The sequence below is a fragment of the Balaenoptera acutorostrata genome, chromosome 1 (assembly GCF_949987535.1).
Source record: "Balaenoptera acutorostrata chromosome 1, mBalAcu1.1, whole genome shotgun sequence".
Lineage (NCBI taxonomy): Eukaryota > Metazoa > Chordata > Mammalia > Artiodactyla > Balaenopteridae > Balaenoptera > Balaenoptera acutorostrata.
Window position 1 is genome coordinate 32,674,627 of NC_080064.1, and position 15,065 is coordinate 32,689,691.

At 38.8% G+C, this 15,065-nt stretch overlaps 1 protein-coding gene across 2 annotated transcripts in view; it reads right to left on the reverse strand.

Annotated features, from left to right (window-relative positions):
• The window catches only part of TRIT1 (tRNA isopentenyltransferase 1), a 44,984-nt gene that overhangs the window by 11,675 nt on the left and 18,244 nt on the right, over positions 1–15,065 (reverse strand). For both annotated transcript variants that reach the window (XM_057555321.1, XM_057555312.1), the window contains exons 2-4: positions 5,826–5,968; positions 1,978–2,074; positions 1,105–1,250 (exon numbers count right to left, since the gene is read on the reverse strand). In XM_057555321.1, the coding sequence (XP_057411304.1) occupies positions 1,105–1,250; positions 1,978–2,074; positions 5,826–5,968 (386 nt within the window). The remainder of the gene's footprint in view (positions 1–1,104; positions 1,251–1,977; positions 2,075–5,825; positions 5,969–15,065) is intronic.

Here is a 15,065-nt window from a genome sequence, read left to right on the forward strand (position 1 = left end):
AAGAAATCAGATGTGTGGTTACCAGAGGCTGGGGGTGGGGGAAGGGGGAACTGGATGAAGGCAGTCAGAAGGTACCAACTTTCAGTTACAGGATAAATAAGTACTAGGTATGTAATGTACAACATGATAAATATAACTAACACTGCTGTATACTATACATGAAAGTTAAGAGTGAGGCCTGAGAGTTCTCATAACAAGAAAAAATCTTTCTCTTTTATTTTGTGTCTATATAAGTACACTAAACTTATTGTGGTAATAATTTAATGATATACATAAGGAAAATCATTATGCTGTACACCTTAAACTTACACAGTGCTGTATGTCAATTATATCTCAATAAAACTGGAAGGAAAAAAATAGATAAAATGACTTATAAAATGAAGATGCAGTCAGAAGTGAACAGAATATGGAACCAATGAAGATGCATATTTATAGAGGAAAAAATAAACCATCTAATCTTAGGAAGGAAGAGAGGGAGGGAGGGAGGGACGGAGGGAGGGAGAGAGGGAAGGAGGGAGGGAAGGAGGGAGGAAGGAAGGAAGGAAGAAAGAAAAGTATACCTAACACACGAGGCTGCAATTTCAAAGCAACCTAACAAAACATGGTTAATGAACTAATAAGGTCATCTCTCTCTTCCCTTCAAGAAAGTCTCCATGTGTAAAGGTGAACTGATCTGTAAGACAGTTTATAAAACCTGCCTCCCACTGGGCAAGCTGCTGGGGCAGAACTCAGCATTGCACAATCAATTATGAAACCTAAATCACAATGTCAGCTGACTGCATGCCAGAAAAAATGTATATGAAAACTGTTATACAAGCAAAGATCAAATAGAAAATGAAGCAAGATTACATAGGCCCTAGGGAAAAACTGTATTGTATTATGCATTTTAAATGTAACAACAACAAAGTAGGGTGCAACTATTTATTGAGGGAGTTGGACTGAGGCAATAACTCTGGGCCTCCTAACCTCCTAACCTGCTGAGCTAAAACACATCAATCTCCACTAACTGCTATTACCAAACCTGTCTCACCCAGGCACACTTAAGAACTGACTGCCCTCTAACTCTAAAGGGGCTTGGCGTCAGTTGGCTCCCAGCTTTCTTACCTGGCCACTTTGCGCTTGTCATGTGGGTGCAGCTTGGCAGCCATTTCTGGGTCCACCTGGCTTAGGCGTTTGTGTAGTGCATGGCCATCCTCCTTTTCAAGCTCAACTTTCTTGTCAATCACTTTCTCAGTGCCCATCTCCCAGGGCTATTAAAAGAAGGTTTAGTAGTAAATTTAATTCAAAAATTCAACAAACACTGAAACACTGTATGTGCCAGGCACTTTACTAAGTGTTTAGGAACACAGAATAGAGATGAATCAGAAGATCTTGCCATATAGTGAGAGACAGATCATAAACAGAAAATTCCAATACACCATGGTAGTGCTGTGAGGCCACAGCAAACAAAGAAGAAAGAGGACTAGCTGTCTAGGGAAGTACTCAGGTACCCTGCTTCCTTGTCGGGAGTACAAGCTACCCAGGCTAACACATCTATATTAACACATCCAGGAGTCTAGTCTTCTCAACAAGTGTAACCAAAGAGTGGACCAGAATTTCCAGCACATTATAGTTTGCAAAGTCCCACCCTACGCAATAGCATCTCTGTAAGAATGGTTGGTGTCAGATATCTCCCTGACATATAGATTGTTTCAGCCAGGAAATGCTGAATCAGACTAATGTACTGTTAACTTACATGGAGGTGCTAATTAATCCACAGAGGAGCATTTTTCCCACACACAGCCCCTGTCCTTAGGCCAGCCTGGAGAAGCCCACTTCACATATGGAGGTGGCATTTGCTTCAGAATATTAAGTAGGAAAGTTAGTACAGTTGCTGAGTATAAGAAATACGCAAAAGTCAACTTTCCTCCCATTAAAATTAGCCGGAAAGAAACAAGAACCCATTTCCTCATTGAATTACGACTGAACTAAACATACCTTAGCATTGACAAGAACTTTCCAGAGCAGAGACTCAATGTAATAATTGGTTCCTCCCACGACAATAGGAATTTTATCTCGGGCAAATATATCTTCAATGTGAATGTTAAGAAAGACATCACAATATTAATATCAAGAAGAAAATCTGACTCACTTGGAAGTAGGGTATTAGGAAGAAACCACATTCGTCATATTTTTGATACTAGTCTTCACTGTTTCTCATGAGTTCTCAGAATCATCTCCTATCAGTTCTGGAGGGACTTGCATAAACCAGAGACAGATGCATGATGGTAATTCCTTCCAATTCGAGAACTTTCTAGGCCTTGCTGCTAAAACTCAAAGCTTGCTTAGCATTCAAAATCAGCTTAACAAGCACGAGCCTAAGGACTCTCACAGAATTAAGTGTCAACTGCTCAGGAAGCCACCAAGATGATGTCCACTGTGTGACTTTGCCTTCTAAGGCAAATTACAAGCTGGTTTCTCTAAGCCATAGTTCTTAGACTCAGTCTTCACCATTCTGTGGTAGTAGTGCACATTTCAGCCACTTGAGACTCTACCAGATGAACTGGGAAGCACAGGCTGTGAAGACAAACAGATTTCAATTACCAGCTCCAACACTCAGCAAGTCATTCAACCTGTCTGAGCTTCAGTTTTCTCACCTGTAAAATCCTCATGAGTTCTTATGAGCATTACACATGACAGTGCAAATAAAATCCCTAAGACAATGCCTGAAATATTTTTTTCAACTGAGTAAGCACTCAATTTACTTTAGTCATTATTGTTTTTACACCACTGCTACCTGGAATTTTTCTCTTTAGAATCTCTGTTGAACAGATAATTATCTGCTTTAAAAAGGGCTTTCCTTCTGAGAATAACTGATAAAGAGACTTTCAACCCAGATAAAGACTCATTTACACACTTCTTCCCCTTGCCAGCCAGTCTGTGGGCATAGAGATAGATGACCTCTTTTCTATCAGAAGCCCTCTATAAGAGGTTGGGGTAGGGCGGGGAGAAAGATGTTACTAATCAAGGAGCATAAGGAAGAAACGTGTCTATTTGTTTTTTCAAAAGAGAAACAAATTCTATATCCCCCCCGTATAAATTAAGTATAAGAAACATACAATTACACAGTAATTGGAATAAAACTTCAAATATATAATCTGACTAACAAAGGGAAAGGAAGCAAGGAAAATAAAAGGGGAAGGGGAAATGGTGAGATACCAGAAGGGAGAGATGGAAAAGAGGAAGGGAGATGGGACAGGAGTTATTTGGTGGGAAAAGGTTTAACATGTTTGCCCAAGCCATGAAACAACTGTGATCCTAAGCAAAAACCTTTCTCTCTGGGCCTCAGTATCTACCACCCTCACCTGTCAAATCAAGAAGGTTGATCGAATACTTCTTAAGGTACTTTCAGTTCTGACACTCTGATTCTAGGTTCTTACTTAAATTCACAAATCTCCAATCCTCTAAGTGATCTAAGTCAACCCCTGTTGTTGCTGCCCTTTAACTCTTTTAATTAGCTCTCCACTTTCCATCAGTTCTTTCTGAACAACTGAACTGTCTTACAGCAACCATGTTCATTTGGTGATATGTTTCAATGTGCAAAGGGCTTTCATATACATTACTTCATCTGATACAAGTGCCTTATAAAGCAGATAGAGCAAGAATTATTATCTGCATTTTAGTCTCTGCCCACTCATGAACCCAATGTAAGAAAGTGAATATTATCAATTCTTTTGAAGCTTCCTATGTAGTAATTCCCATCACAACCCCTTACTGCCCCTCTCTGAGGGAACCACTGTCTTGAATTGTTTTGTGTATTGTTTGTTTTTCATCATTCCCTTGCTTTTCTTTACATTATTACTGATGTATATAAAACCCTAAACAACATATTGGTTACCTTTGCTTGCTTTTTAACTTTTAGAATAAATGGTATGACCATCTATGTATCCTTCTATAATCTCCCGCATTTTATGTTGTTTCTGAGATTCTTCCACATTGACTGGTGCATGTAACTGCAACTTATTCATTTTCACTGCTGAAAAAGTACTTATATGAACAAAGCACATTTTATACATTCTTCTGTAAGTAGGAATTTGGGCATTTATATGTTTTTGCTGTTAAGAGCAATAATGTTGTTAAAATTAGAACTACCACCTATCTCCTGGTATACTTGCGGCAAGGCTTCTCGAGGGTAGATACCTAGGAATTGAAATGGTTGAAATACTTTCTTGCCAGTACGAATTCTTAATTCTAACATATCCAAATCTAGCTATTTTCCTCAAAAAAACCCCAAAAAACCAAAAAAACTATCATGGGCATAGATGGTAGTGATGGCTGCACAACAATGTGAATATATTTAAGACTACTGAACTGTACACTTATAAATGGTTAAGATGGTAAGTTTTATGTATATTTTAACACAATAAAAAGGAAAAATTGAATTAAAAAATCCTTAAAAAAAAAAGACTATCTACAAAGTCCTTCCCTACTCTAAAATCACATAACTACTCAATTATATGTTATCCCATTTGTTTCAAAGTTTCATTTAAAAAAAATACATATTGGGCTTCCCTGGTGGCGCAGTGGTTGAGAATCTGCCTGCTAATGCAGGAGACACGGGTTCGAGCCCTGGTCTGGGAGGATCCCACATGCTGCGGAGCGGCTGGGCCCGTGAGCCACAGCTGCTGAGCCTGCGCGTCTGGAGCCTGTGCCCCGCAACGGGAGGGGCCGCGATAGTGAAAGGCCCGCGCACCGCGATGAAGAGAGCGGTCCCCGCACCGCGATGAAGAGTGGCCCCCACTTGCCGCAACTAGAGAAAGCCCTCGCACGAACCGAAGACCCAGCACAGCCAAAAATAAAAAAAAAAAAAAAAAAAAAAAAAATACATATTTACTTAACTCTGAAATCCATCTGGAATTTATGTCCATATAATAAGGACCTGATTTCTTTTTTTCCAAAAATAATTAACTGTCCCAGGAATAATTTTTTTTAACTAGCTAAATTAATTATATTGCATATACACAATAAAGTACGATGAAGAAAGGAATAATTATTAACTACTACATTCTTTCTCCACTGTTTTGAAATGCCACCTTGATCATAAGCTAAATATATACGTCCATTTGAATTTGTATCTGACTTTTCTAATCTGTGCCATAAATTTGTCTAGTATTATGTAAGTTCCATGCTATTATAATTATTACGAATTTTCAATGTTTTAATATGTAGCAGTCCAGATATTAAAGGCAGTCTGGACATTAAAATATAAGGGCAGCCCCCCCCATTATGTTATTCTTTTTTCCAAAATTTCTTGGTGTTACCCAGAACTATTTTTTCCTAATCTCTTTCGAATTCTAACTATAATTCCATTATATTTATAAATTAATTTCTTATCCCCATTTAAAGGGTGGGAAACTGAAGCTCAGTGGGGTAAACGCTTTACCCAATTAAATTTTTGTGGTCAGACGAGGCAGTTCTAAAACTAGGGCATGGATTTTCTGGCTCCTAAATCAGTGTTCTCTCCACTAAAACAGCACCTCTCAAATTTTAATATGCATGTGAATCACCCGGGACTCTAGTTAAATGCAGATTCTGATTCAGTAGGTCTAGAAAGAGGCCCAAATTCAGCACTTCTACAAGCTCCCAAGTGATGCTGATGCTGCAGTCTGAGGACAAGACTCAGAGTAGCAAGAACACTGTATCTTTTCAATCCGAATCGTTCTCATGGGGATGCTACTATTGATCTTGGGTACCCCTGCTTAGGAGAAATTGTCACTAGAAAGAAAACTTTCTTGGCTTGGGCTGCCCTGCAGCCACCAAGCCTAGTTGCTGTCTTTCCTAAGGATATCAGAGCAGTTGCTTTGTTCCTGAAGTCCACCACTGTGTAATTTGTCACAAGAGGATCCACAAAGCCGATCATGTGGTGCTGGCACAGACTCTGCTCTTGGGCAGAAACCTTGTTGGTGATGATGTCTAGGCCTTCGTAAACCTAGGGGAGAGAAAATTAGCATGAGAAAGTCATCTATCTCCAAAAGATGCACACTTGATGGGCGGAAATGGTGATCTATTCCTCCCTGCAGCCAAACACTTGACTGACCCAAAGCACCAGAGGAAATGTGTTCTAACCAGAGCACAGCCAGATCCACATAATCCAAGACAAAGGAAACAGAAGAAAGCAGAACATTAGCTTTCTTATCAAATAGTGGCTATTAACTCAGACTTAAAGATAAAAAGTATATGTAAATCGGTGCCCAAATAAGAACTAACTCTGCAAGATTAACTGGAGGTTCTTTGGCCCGAACTTCAAGCATTTAGAAGTGGGCAGGTTGTTACTACTTACCACAAGTCTCCAGAAAGGTAACATTTTGCATTGCTCATAGTCCTACTTCAAATGCTTAGATATTTTTTGGAGTTAAATACTCTGAAAGGTTTTTAGAATTTGTAAAAGATTGGCTCCATTTGTGGAGAAGTGGCCTATCTACAAAGATATATATATAAAACACACACATACACACTTTGAAGTCAGAACCCCTAATACTGCTGAACTGTAGTAGAAACAGTGTGCCAAATTACTGCTTCAGGAGGTCAGCAAATACAGTCTAAATACTCAAAAGCAATATCCTGTCTGTAAGCTCTTGATCTGCCAATTCAACTAAAAAGTTCAAGTGTACTTTTTCTAAATGCAAGGTCTCAGATGGAGAAGAGATCTGAAAATACTAGTCTGAAAATAGGGATGAATGCTTTGAGATTAAATGTTCTCTCTGTAATCACTGATTCTACAGGGAGCACTGAATGAACAAATAAGTTCCATAGAGCCCACAAAGATGTTAAGAACATTTTTTATCTCACATTTCCCTTTACTTATATGGGTGTCAAATAAGTACAGTACAGTATAATGGTTAGGAGGAAGGACCCTGATGCCAGGCTGTCTCAGATCAATTCCTAGCTCTGCCACTTCCTAGTTATTTGTACTTGGAGTAGTCAGTTACTAACCTCTGCGTGCCTTAATACCTCATCAGTACAATGAGGATAATAATATCTATCTCATATGGTTGTTGTGTAAATTAAATGAGTTAATACATGTAAAGAACTTAGTTTTTGCCTGGCACATGGTAAATACTATGTAAGGGTCACTATATTACTACCCATATTACTACCATCAATACTATCACAACAACACAAAAAGAATGGGAAATAATTTTAGTGTCACTATCACTCTGAAGCCTCTGTGCTCCTAGCTACTGAGGTTACTTACTCAACAAGGATATAAGCTATCTTCAAGCAAAAAGAAAATTGTTAATTAAGTAAGACAGCACACAAGAATCTAAAAAAAGAGTGGATATATGTATATGTATAACTGATTCAGTTTGCTGTACACCTGAAACACAACATTGTAAATCTATACTGCAATAAAAATTTTTTAAAAAGAAACAAAAAAAACCTTATAGTACAACTTTCTTTGAAATAAATAAACAAAACAGTCCTCTTAAAGAAAAACAAAACCAAAAAACAAAAGAAAACAACACACAGAAAATATATAAATAGAGCCATAGAGAAAGAACTAGCTTTGCCTTTAACCAACTCATTTATCTGTGCCTGACAAGAGAACTGCATTCTTACACCTAAATACTGATGGAATCTTAAATCATAGGGTATTCTTTTCCATGTATCTTGAACAAGACTTCCTTCAAACATTAGACCACAGTATACAGTAGGGTATACTGTATACTGTGGTCTTCTGTGCAAATTAAGAAAACTAAAGGAGGGAAAAAGAATTAATAATTGTGTGTGCCTCTCCTTTTCCCACAGCCTTCAGTTGGCTCTACTGAAGCTTAGATTCCAAATGACCCGATGTTAAAGAATCAAGAAACAACCTGATTTTGCCAAAAGAGGACTTCTGACGTCTGTAAATAGATTCTCATTTTTAACACTGAGGTTAACGTTAAGAAAATGTATAGTTGCAAATGTATAGTTACCAGCCCCCACCTCCAAAAAAGCCAAAATGTAAACATCTCTACCAGCACATTCTATCAGATATGTAGATAAATTTGAAGATATATTTTCATCCTGTGTTCTGCCTTTAGGTGTATTTTCTAGAGCCCCTTAAAATGGCCAGTTTTAACAGATAAACACATAAACAGAAAGCAAACAGAAGGGGACTTCCCTGGTGGCACAGTGGTTAAGAATCCACCTGCCAATGCAGGGGACATGGGTTCGAGCCCTGGTCCAGGAAGATCCCACATGCCGCGGAGCAACTAAGCCCGTGTGCCACAACTACGGAGCCTGCGCTCTAGAGCCCGTGAGCCACAACTACTGAGCCCACATGCCACAACTACCGAAGCCCGCGCACCTAGGGCCCATGCTCCACAACGAAGAGAAGCCACCACAGTGAGAAGCACGAGCACCGCAACAAAGAGTAGTCCCCTGCTCGCAGCAACTCAAGCAGCAACGAAGACCCAACACAGCCAAAAATAAGTAAATAAATAAATTTATTAAAAGAATAATAATAAATCAAACAGAAGGTAACCCTAGAACTAAACTCACCTTATTTGCTGAAGGAAGTAGCCTAATGTACTGTTTATGGTATATATACAAATGTCAACGAATATCAGGAAGAAGAGCATTAATGGTTTAAAAAAACCAGAGTTCTTGCTTGTAGAGCTAACAAACTAAAAATTGTAACTGAATCTTGGTTAGCAATGTAAACTGTCATCTTTGAGTGACTTGTTAACCCTTTGTTTCCTGTACCATCAGATTAAAAGAAACTGAGCATAAAGATATAGGTGATACAAACTAGGTATCTGATGATAAAAGAATTATTGTTAACTTTTAGGTATAATATGCTTTTATGGTTATGTTAAAAAATAGAGTCCTTAACTTTGACGTATACAGTATTTTGAAGTACATACAAATGAAAGTATATGATATCTCTTTTTAAAAAAGAAATCAGGGGACTTCCCTGGCAGTCCAGTGGTTAAGACTTCGCCTTCCAATGCAGGGGGAGCGGGTTTGATCCGTGGTCAGGGAGCTAAGATCCCACATGCCTCAAGGCCAGAAAACCAAAACATAAAACAGAAGCTATATTGTAAGAAATTCAATAAAGACTTTAAAAATGGTCCTCATCAAAAAAATCTTTAAAAAAATAAATAAATTTTAAAAAAGAAAAAAGAAATAGGAGCTGCATAGGTAAAGGATTAGTGGTTGCCAGAGGTGGGGGCATGGGGTGGGCAAAACAGATGAAGGCAGTCAGAAAGCACAAACTTCCAGTTATAAAATAAATAAGTCACAAGGCTATAATGTACAGCGTGGTTAATAATACCACTATTGCATATTTGAAAGTTGCTAAGAGTAAATTTGAAAATTTCATCCCAAGGAAAAAATAATTCTGTAACTATGAATGGTGATGGATGTTAACTATACTTATCATGGTGATCATTTCACAATATATACAAATGTCAAATCATTTTGTTGTACACCTGAAACTAATATAATGTTGTATGTCAATATTTATACCTCAATTAAAAAAATATTAGAGGTAATTCAAGGCTATGTCTATAATGATGTTGCTTCACTCTTTTCCAATCTAATATGACTTCTTTTGACAGGTACTGATATGCTGTTATAGTTGTGGTTACAAATGACGAGGCAGCTTGTGATCATAGTAACTGTGTATTTTAAAATTTTACTCATAAATTGTTAACAAGCAAGAAGGCAAGGGTAGATGAAAGGCATATGTAAAGTATATCTATACCTGCACTGTACAAGAGCAAGAATGATGCTGAGAAAATATTTGTTAATAACGACACAAGAGCTATGGATCACTGAATCAAATACACAGCTATGATGCAAATAAAATTCACAATACACCACTTATATTAATAACATTGTTTTATGCTTTATTTTGCTTTAACAGAAAAAAAAGAAAGTTTATATATTATAAATAAACTATATTTCAATTTAAAAATTAATTAGTTTTAAGTTTATGATGACTGGGGTCTGTGTTCCAATAGTGGGAGAGGAAGGACAGATTTTAATTGGAACAAGATTGGCCAAGTGTTCATAATTATTGAGGCTAGGTGACAGATATATGGGAGTTCAACTACTATTCGCTCTATTTTTTTATATATTGGGAAATTTCCGTAACAAAAGGAGTCTTTAAAACTTTTTGGAAGCACTTCACACCAATTAGGATGGCTATTATTTTTTATTATTATTTTTTTTTTAATGAGGATCTTGAATCAGATGCGTATGTTTGATTGATTGATTGATTGATTGATTTTGGCTGTGTTGGGTCTTCGTTTCTGTGCGAGGGCTTTCTCCAGTTGTGGCAAGCGGGGGCCACTCTTCATCGCGATGCGCGGGCCTCTCTCGTTGCGGAGCACAGGCTCCAGACGCGCAGGCTCAGCAGTTGTGGCTCACGGGCCCAGCCGCTCTGCGGCATGTGGGATCTTCCCAGGCCAGGGCTCGAACCCGTGTCCCCTGCATTAGCAGGCAGATTCTCAACCACTGCGCCACCAGGGAAGCCCAGGATGGCTATTATTAAAAAAATAAAACAAAACAGAAAATAACAAATGTTGGTGAGGATGTAGAGAAATTGGAATCCCTGTGCACTGTTGGTGGGAATGTAAAATGATGCAGCTATGGAAAACAGTATGGCGGTTCCTCAAAAAATGAAAAGTAGAATTACCATATGATTCAGCAATTCCGCTTCTCGGTATGTACTCAAGAGAACTGAAAGCAGGGAGTTGAACAGATATATATATATACACACATGTTTATAGCAGCATTTTTCACAACAGCCAAAAGGTAGAAGCAACCCAAGTGTCCATCAGAGATAAATGGATAAACAAATGTGTTCTATACTTACAATGGAAGATTATTCAGCCTTAAAAAGAAAGGAAATTCTGACATGGATGAACTTGCAATAACATGGATGAACCCCAAAGACATTATGCTAAGTGAAATAAGCCAGTCACAAAAGGACAAATATTATGATCCCACTTATATGACATACATAGAATAGTCAAATTTTGAAACAGAAAGTAGAGTGGTGGTTGCCAGGGGCTGGGGCAGACAGGAATGGGAAGTTAGTGTATAATGGGTACAGAATTTCAGTCTGGGAAGAGGAAAAAAGTTCTGGAGATGGAGAATGATGATGGTTGCAGAACAATCTGAATGTGCTTAATGCCACTGAAATGGTTGGTAAAATGGTAAGTTTTATATATTATGTATATTTTTCCACAACTTTAAAAAGACTTGATGATAGATTTTAGATACAATGAGAAACTAGTGAAAATTAGCAAAATAAAATAAAAATGTCAAAGATTTGTTGAATTTTTCAATTCTTTTGAATATATACCCAGAAGTGGAACTGCTGAATCATACGATATTTTTCAAAATTATTGAGAGGGCTGGTAGTGCTCTATTTCTTGAACTGAGTTGTGGTTACACACGTATTTTCACTTTTTGATAATTTATTGAACTGTGCAGTGATGAATTATGTTTTATGGTGCACATTATTTATTAATTAAAATCATACTGCTAGGCCAAAAAGCAAAAACAGAGCAACATTTTATACATTTGCATTAAGGATAAATATCTCAACAAACCTAGAAACCAATCAGCTTTATAAATGTCACATTTGGTCCATATTCTTATTGTAAATGCCACAATTGGGCTTATAATTTTCTTACCTGTCTAGAAAACATCACTCCACGAGAACAGGTTTGTAGCTGACTGCCTGACATTTTGCCTATTTTCCATCTTTAATTATAGTTTCAGTGTGACTCTACCTATAGCATAGTCAGCTCTAGGTGCTAGAAGAACTAAAAGGATCTGTGTTATCTTTTAAAGGCAGCACGTCACTCTGTTCCATTTCCCATTCTCCCAGAGGACACCTGTGATCTGTGTACATAGAAATGACTAGATAAAATGCTTCTCTGCACAAATCAGATTTTGACAATACTAAGGGAACTCTGGCCTCTTTGTAAGACTTGATAACTGAAATACTCTGAGAAATTGCAGGTTTAACCTACTTAGCCAATTATCAACAAAACTGGCTTATCTCAGCAAACATTTACTGAGAGTCTACTGTGTGCCAGGTACTCTGCAAGACATTAGGAGTGCAAAGACTTAGAAAGGGCCCTTGTCCTCAAGGAGTCCAGCTAGCTAGAGACACAAATATACTATAAGGAGATAAGTGATATAAAGTTTATAAGAGAGAGATTAAAGATTGACTTACAATCTTCTCTAAATATCATGATCCCTAAACATTTAATGTTCTAGGTATTTAACTGGGTACTAACTGGGGAAATAACGCCTCTTTGTCTCACCTCTAATAGAGAGTTTATTTTCAGACTGAAAAAATTCTGAAAAAAGGCTACAAGGCTGAAATAACCCAAACTCTCCAAACCAACAGAGCTCAAGTGCCCAGAGGAGCTAATGAAGGTGAGGGAAATCTACAACAGAGACCTAGAGGAAAACCAGCAGAATCTAGAGCTGTGGTTGTTTGTAAGCCGGAACTGAATTAGTCCATCAGGGGACGCTTGGCAACGTCTAGAAACATTTTTGTTGTCACAATTTGGGGGTGGGGATGCTACTGGCGTCTAGTGGGTAGAGGCCAGGGATGCTGCTAGACATCCTACGATACACAAGACAACCCCCTGCCCCCACAACAAAGAATTATCCAGCCCCAAATGTCGAGAGTCTCAAAGTTGAGAAACCCTGATCCAAAGAAATTTCACCTTGGATAAACTCCCCAAAAATCTGTACAGCCAAAGGTCCCACTCCTTGAAGCTCCAACCCTTTGGGGTAGGCATGCTGTAGGATGGCCCTAATGAGTGTGCTAACCAGCAGAGACACTGGGCAGATCCTGGAGCTCTGTCCAAGTGCTGGCTGGCTAAGATGCCCCAACACAGCTGCCTACAAGCAAAAGGAAAAGCTACCCGCCACTAGTTTGGTTCCATCCTCTCAAGTTATCTTCCCCCTTTTGACTTCATTTACTTCCTAATCCAAATTAGATGCTGAAGCCCTTCAATCCCTTTCTTGCCTCTAGGGATTACACCTGCCTTGAAAACCACAATCTTGGATTATGCATCAATATAACTATCCATCCACCTTCTCTGCTGGCTGCCCACCACTGCTCCATGGATATCTCCCTCACTGAGATCACTAACGGACCCTGACTGCCAAATATAACATTTTTCTGCTAAGCTCTCAAAACATGTAATGGAAATACAACAATCTGATACTCCTGAGCTCTCCTTCATAAATCATTCTCCTTTGGGGACCTCTCTGGTGGTCCAGTGGTTAAGAATCCGCATTCCAATGCAGGGGATGCGGGTTCGATTCCTGGTCAGGGAACTAAGATCCCACATGCCACGAGGCAACTAAGCCCATGTGCCGCAACTACTGAGCCAGAGCCACAACTAGAGAGAAGCCCGTGCATCGCAACGAAAGATCCTGCATGCTGCAATGAAGATGCCGCGTGCCGCAACTAAGACCCAACGCAGCCAAATAAATAAATAGAATAAAATTTAAAATAAATAAATAAATAAATTCTCCTTTGGGACTTCAAATGGCACCATCTTCTCCAGGTTTTCTTCCTATCTCACTGGACCTTCCCCAGCTGACTTTACTGAGGCCAGCCACTGATCTATTAGCAATGTCTGTCATGGGAACTACATGGAGAAATGGCGGTCTTCATGGCATCCACCTGCCATTTCTGTACTACAAACTCTCTGGGTGACCCCCATGGCTTCTACAACCATTTTTTGTGCTGATAACTCCTGAAATCCTATCTGCAATCTAGTTCTCTCTCATGATGCTAGAACTGTACATTTAACTGCCTAGTGGACATGTCCATCATCTATGAGAGGTATATAATATAGTGATGAAGCGGTTAACAGTAAGGACTCTAGAGTCTGATTGCCACGATTCAAATCCTGGCTTCACAACTTACTAGCTATGTAATCTTGGGCAAGATAGTAACCTCTCTGTGCCTCATAATCCTTATTTATAAAGTAAGGATAATCTTAAATCTACCTCAAAGGATTATTGTAAAAATTAAATAAATGATACAGCAAAGCATATGGAATAGGCCTGCCCTATAGGAAGCAGCAATAAATGTTAGGTAGCTATCATCATCATCATTATCACCCCAAACAGGCACCTGAAACCTGCTATGTCCAAATTGACCTCCTTATCTTCTAACCCATACTTGAGTGAACCACCTCGATAATCAAACCAAAAATCTTTAAGTGATCCTAGTATCTCTGTCTCTCTCCCCTCACATTTCCAATCTGTCTCAACTTCTATTCACACAAGTTCCTAATATTATCTCAAAGCTTATCACCATTATCTTTCCCACTGCCATTACATCAGTTGAAGGCTTCATGATTTCACAGCTGAACTGTTCCATCAGCTTCCTCATTGATCTTCCTTCCTTTAGGGTATAACCCTTCCAATTTAGTCCACACTGCAGCCGCTGATCTTTCTAAAATGAAAATATGGCTTCATGCAGCCCCCAACTCTTTAGCACCACCTCTAATGAAAGCCTAGCACCACCTCTAATGAAAGCCTGCCTTGAGATCTCTCCCCAATCCTCCCCCATTCATGCTTGTCCTCCATGCTTCCACATTACCCTGTATTTACCTCTATCACAGAACTTCTTGTACATGTGAAGTATTTTGATCTCCCCCACTAGACTACAAGTTCGGAGGGAAGACTGTATTTTATCTCTAGTCTCAGCACCTGGTACAGTGTCTAATACATGGAATATACTCTATTAGTACTCTGTGCCAGAGGTACAGAGTGCTAGATCTCATGCTAAGAGTTTCACACCCTATGAAATTATGTTGCCTCATTTCAGCAGTGAGGAAATAGAAACGTAGACACATTAGGTAACCTGCCTGAAGTCACACAGCTAGTTAGTGGCAGAGACAAACTTTGAATCCATGCCTTCTGACTTCACAATCAGTGTCCTTTTCCTACTATGTTGCTAATCTCTGCTCCGTACAAATCAGCTTTGTGACTTTGGAAAGTCAGTCTTCATTTCTGGAACCTCAAGTTCCTCATATCTAACATCC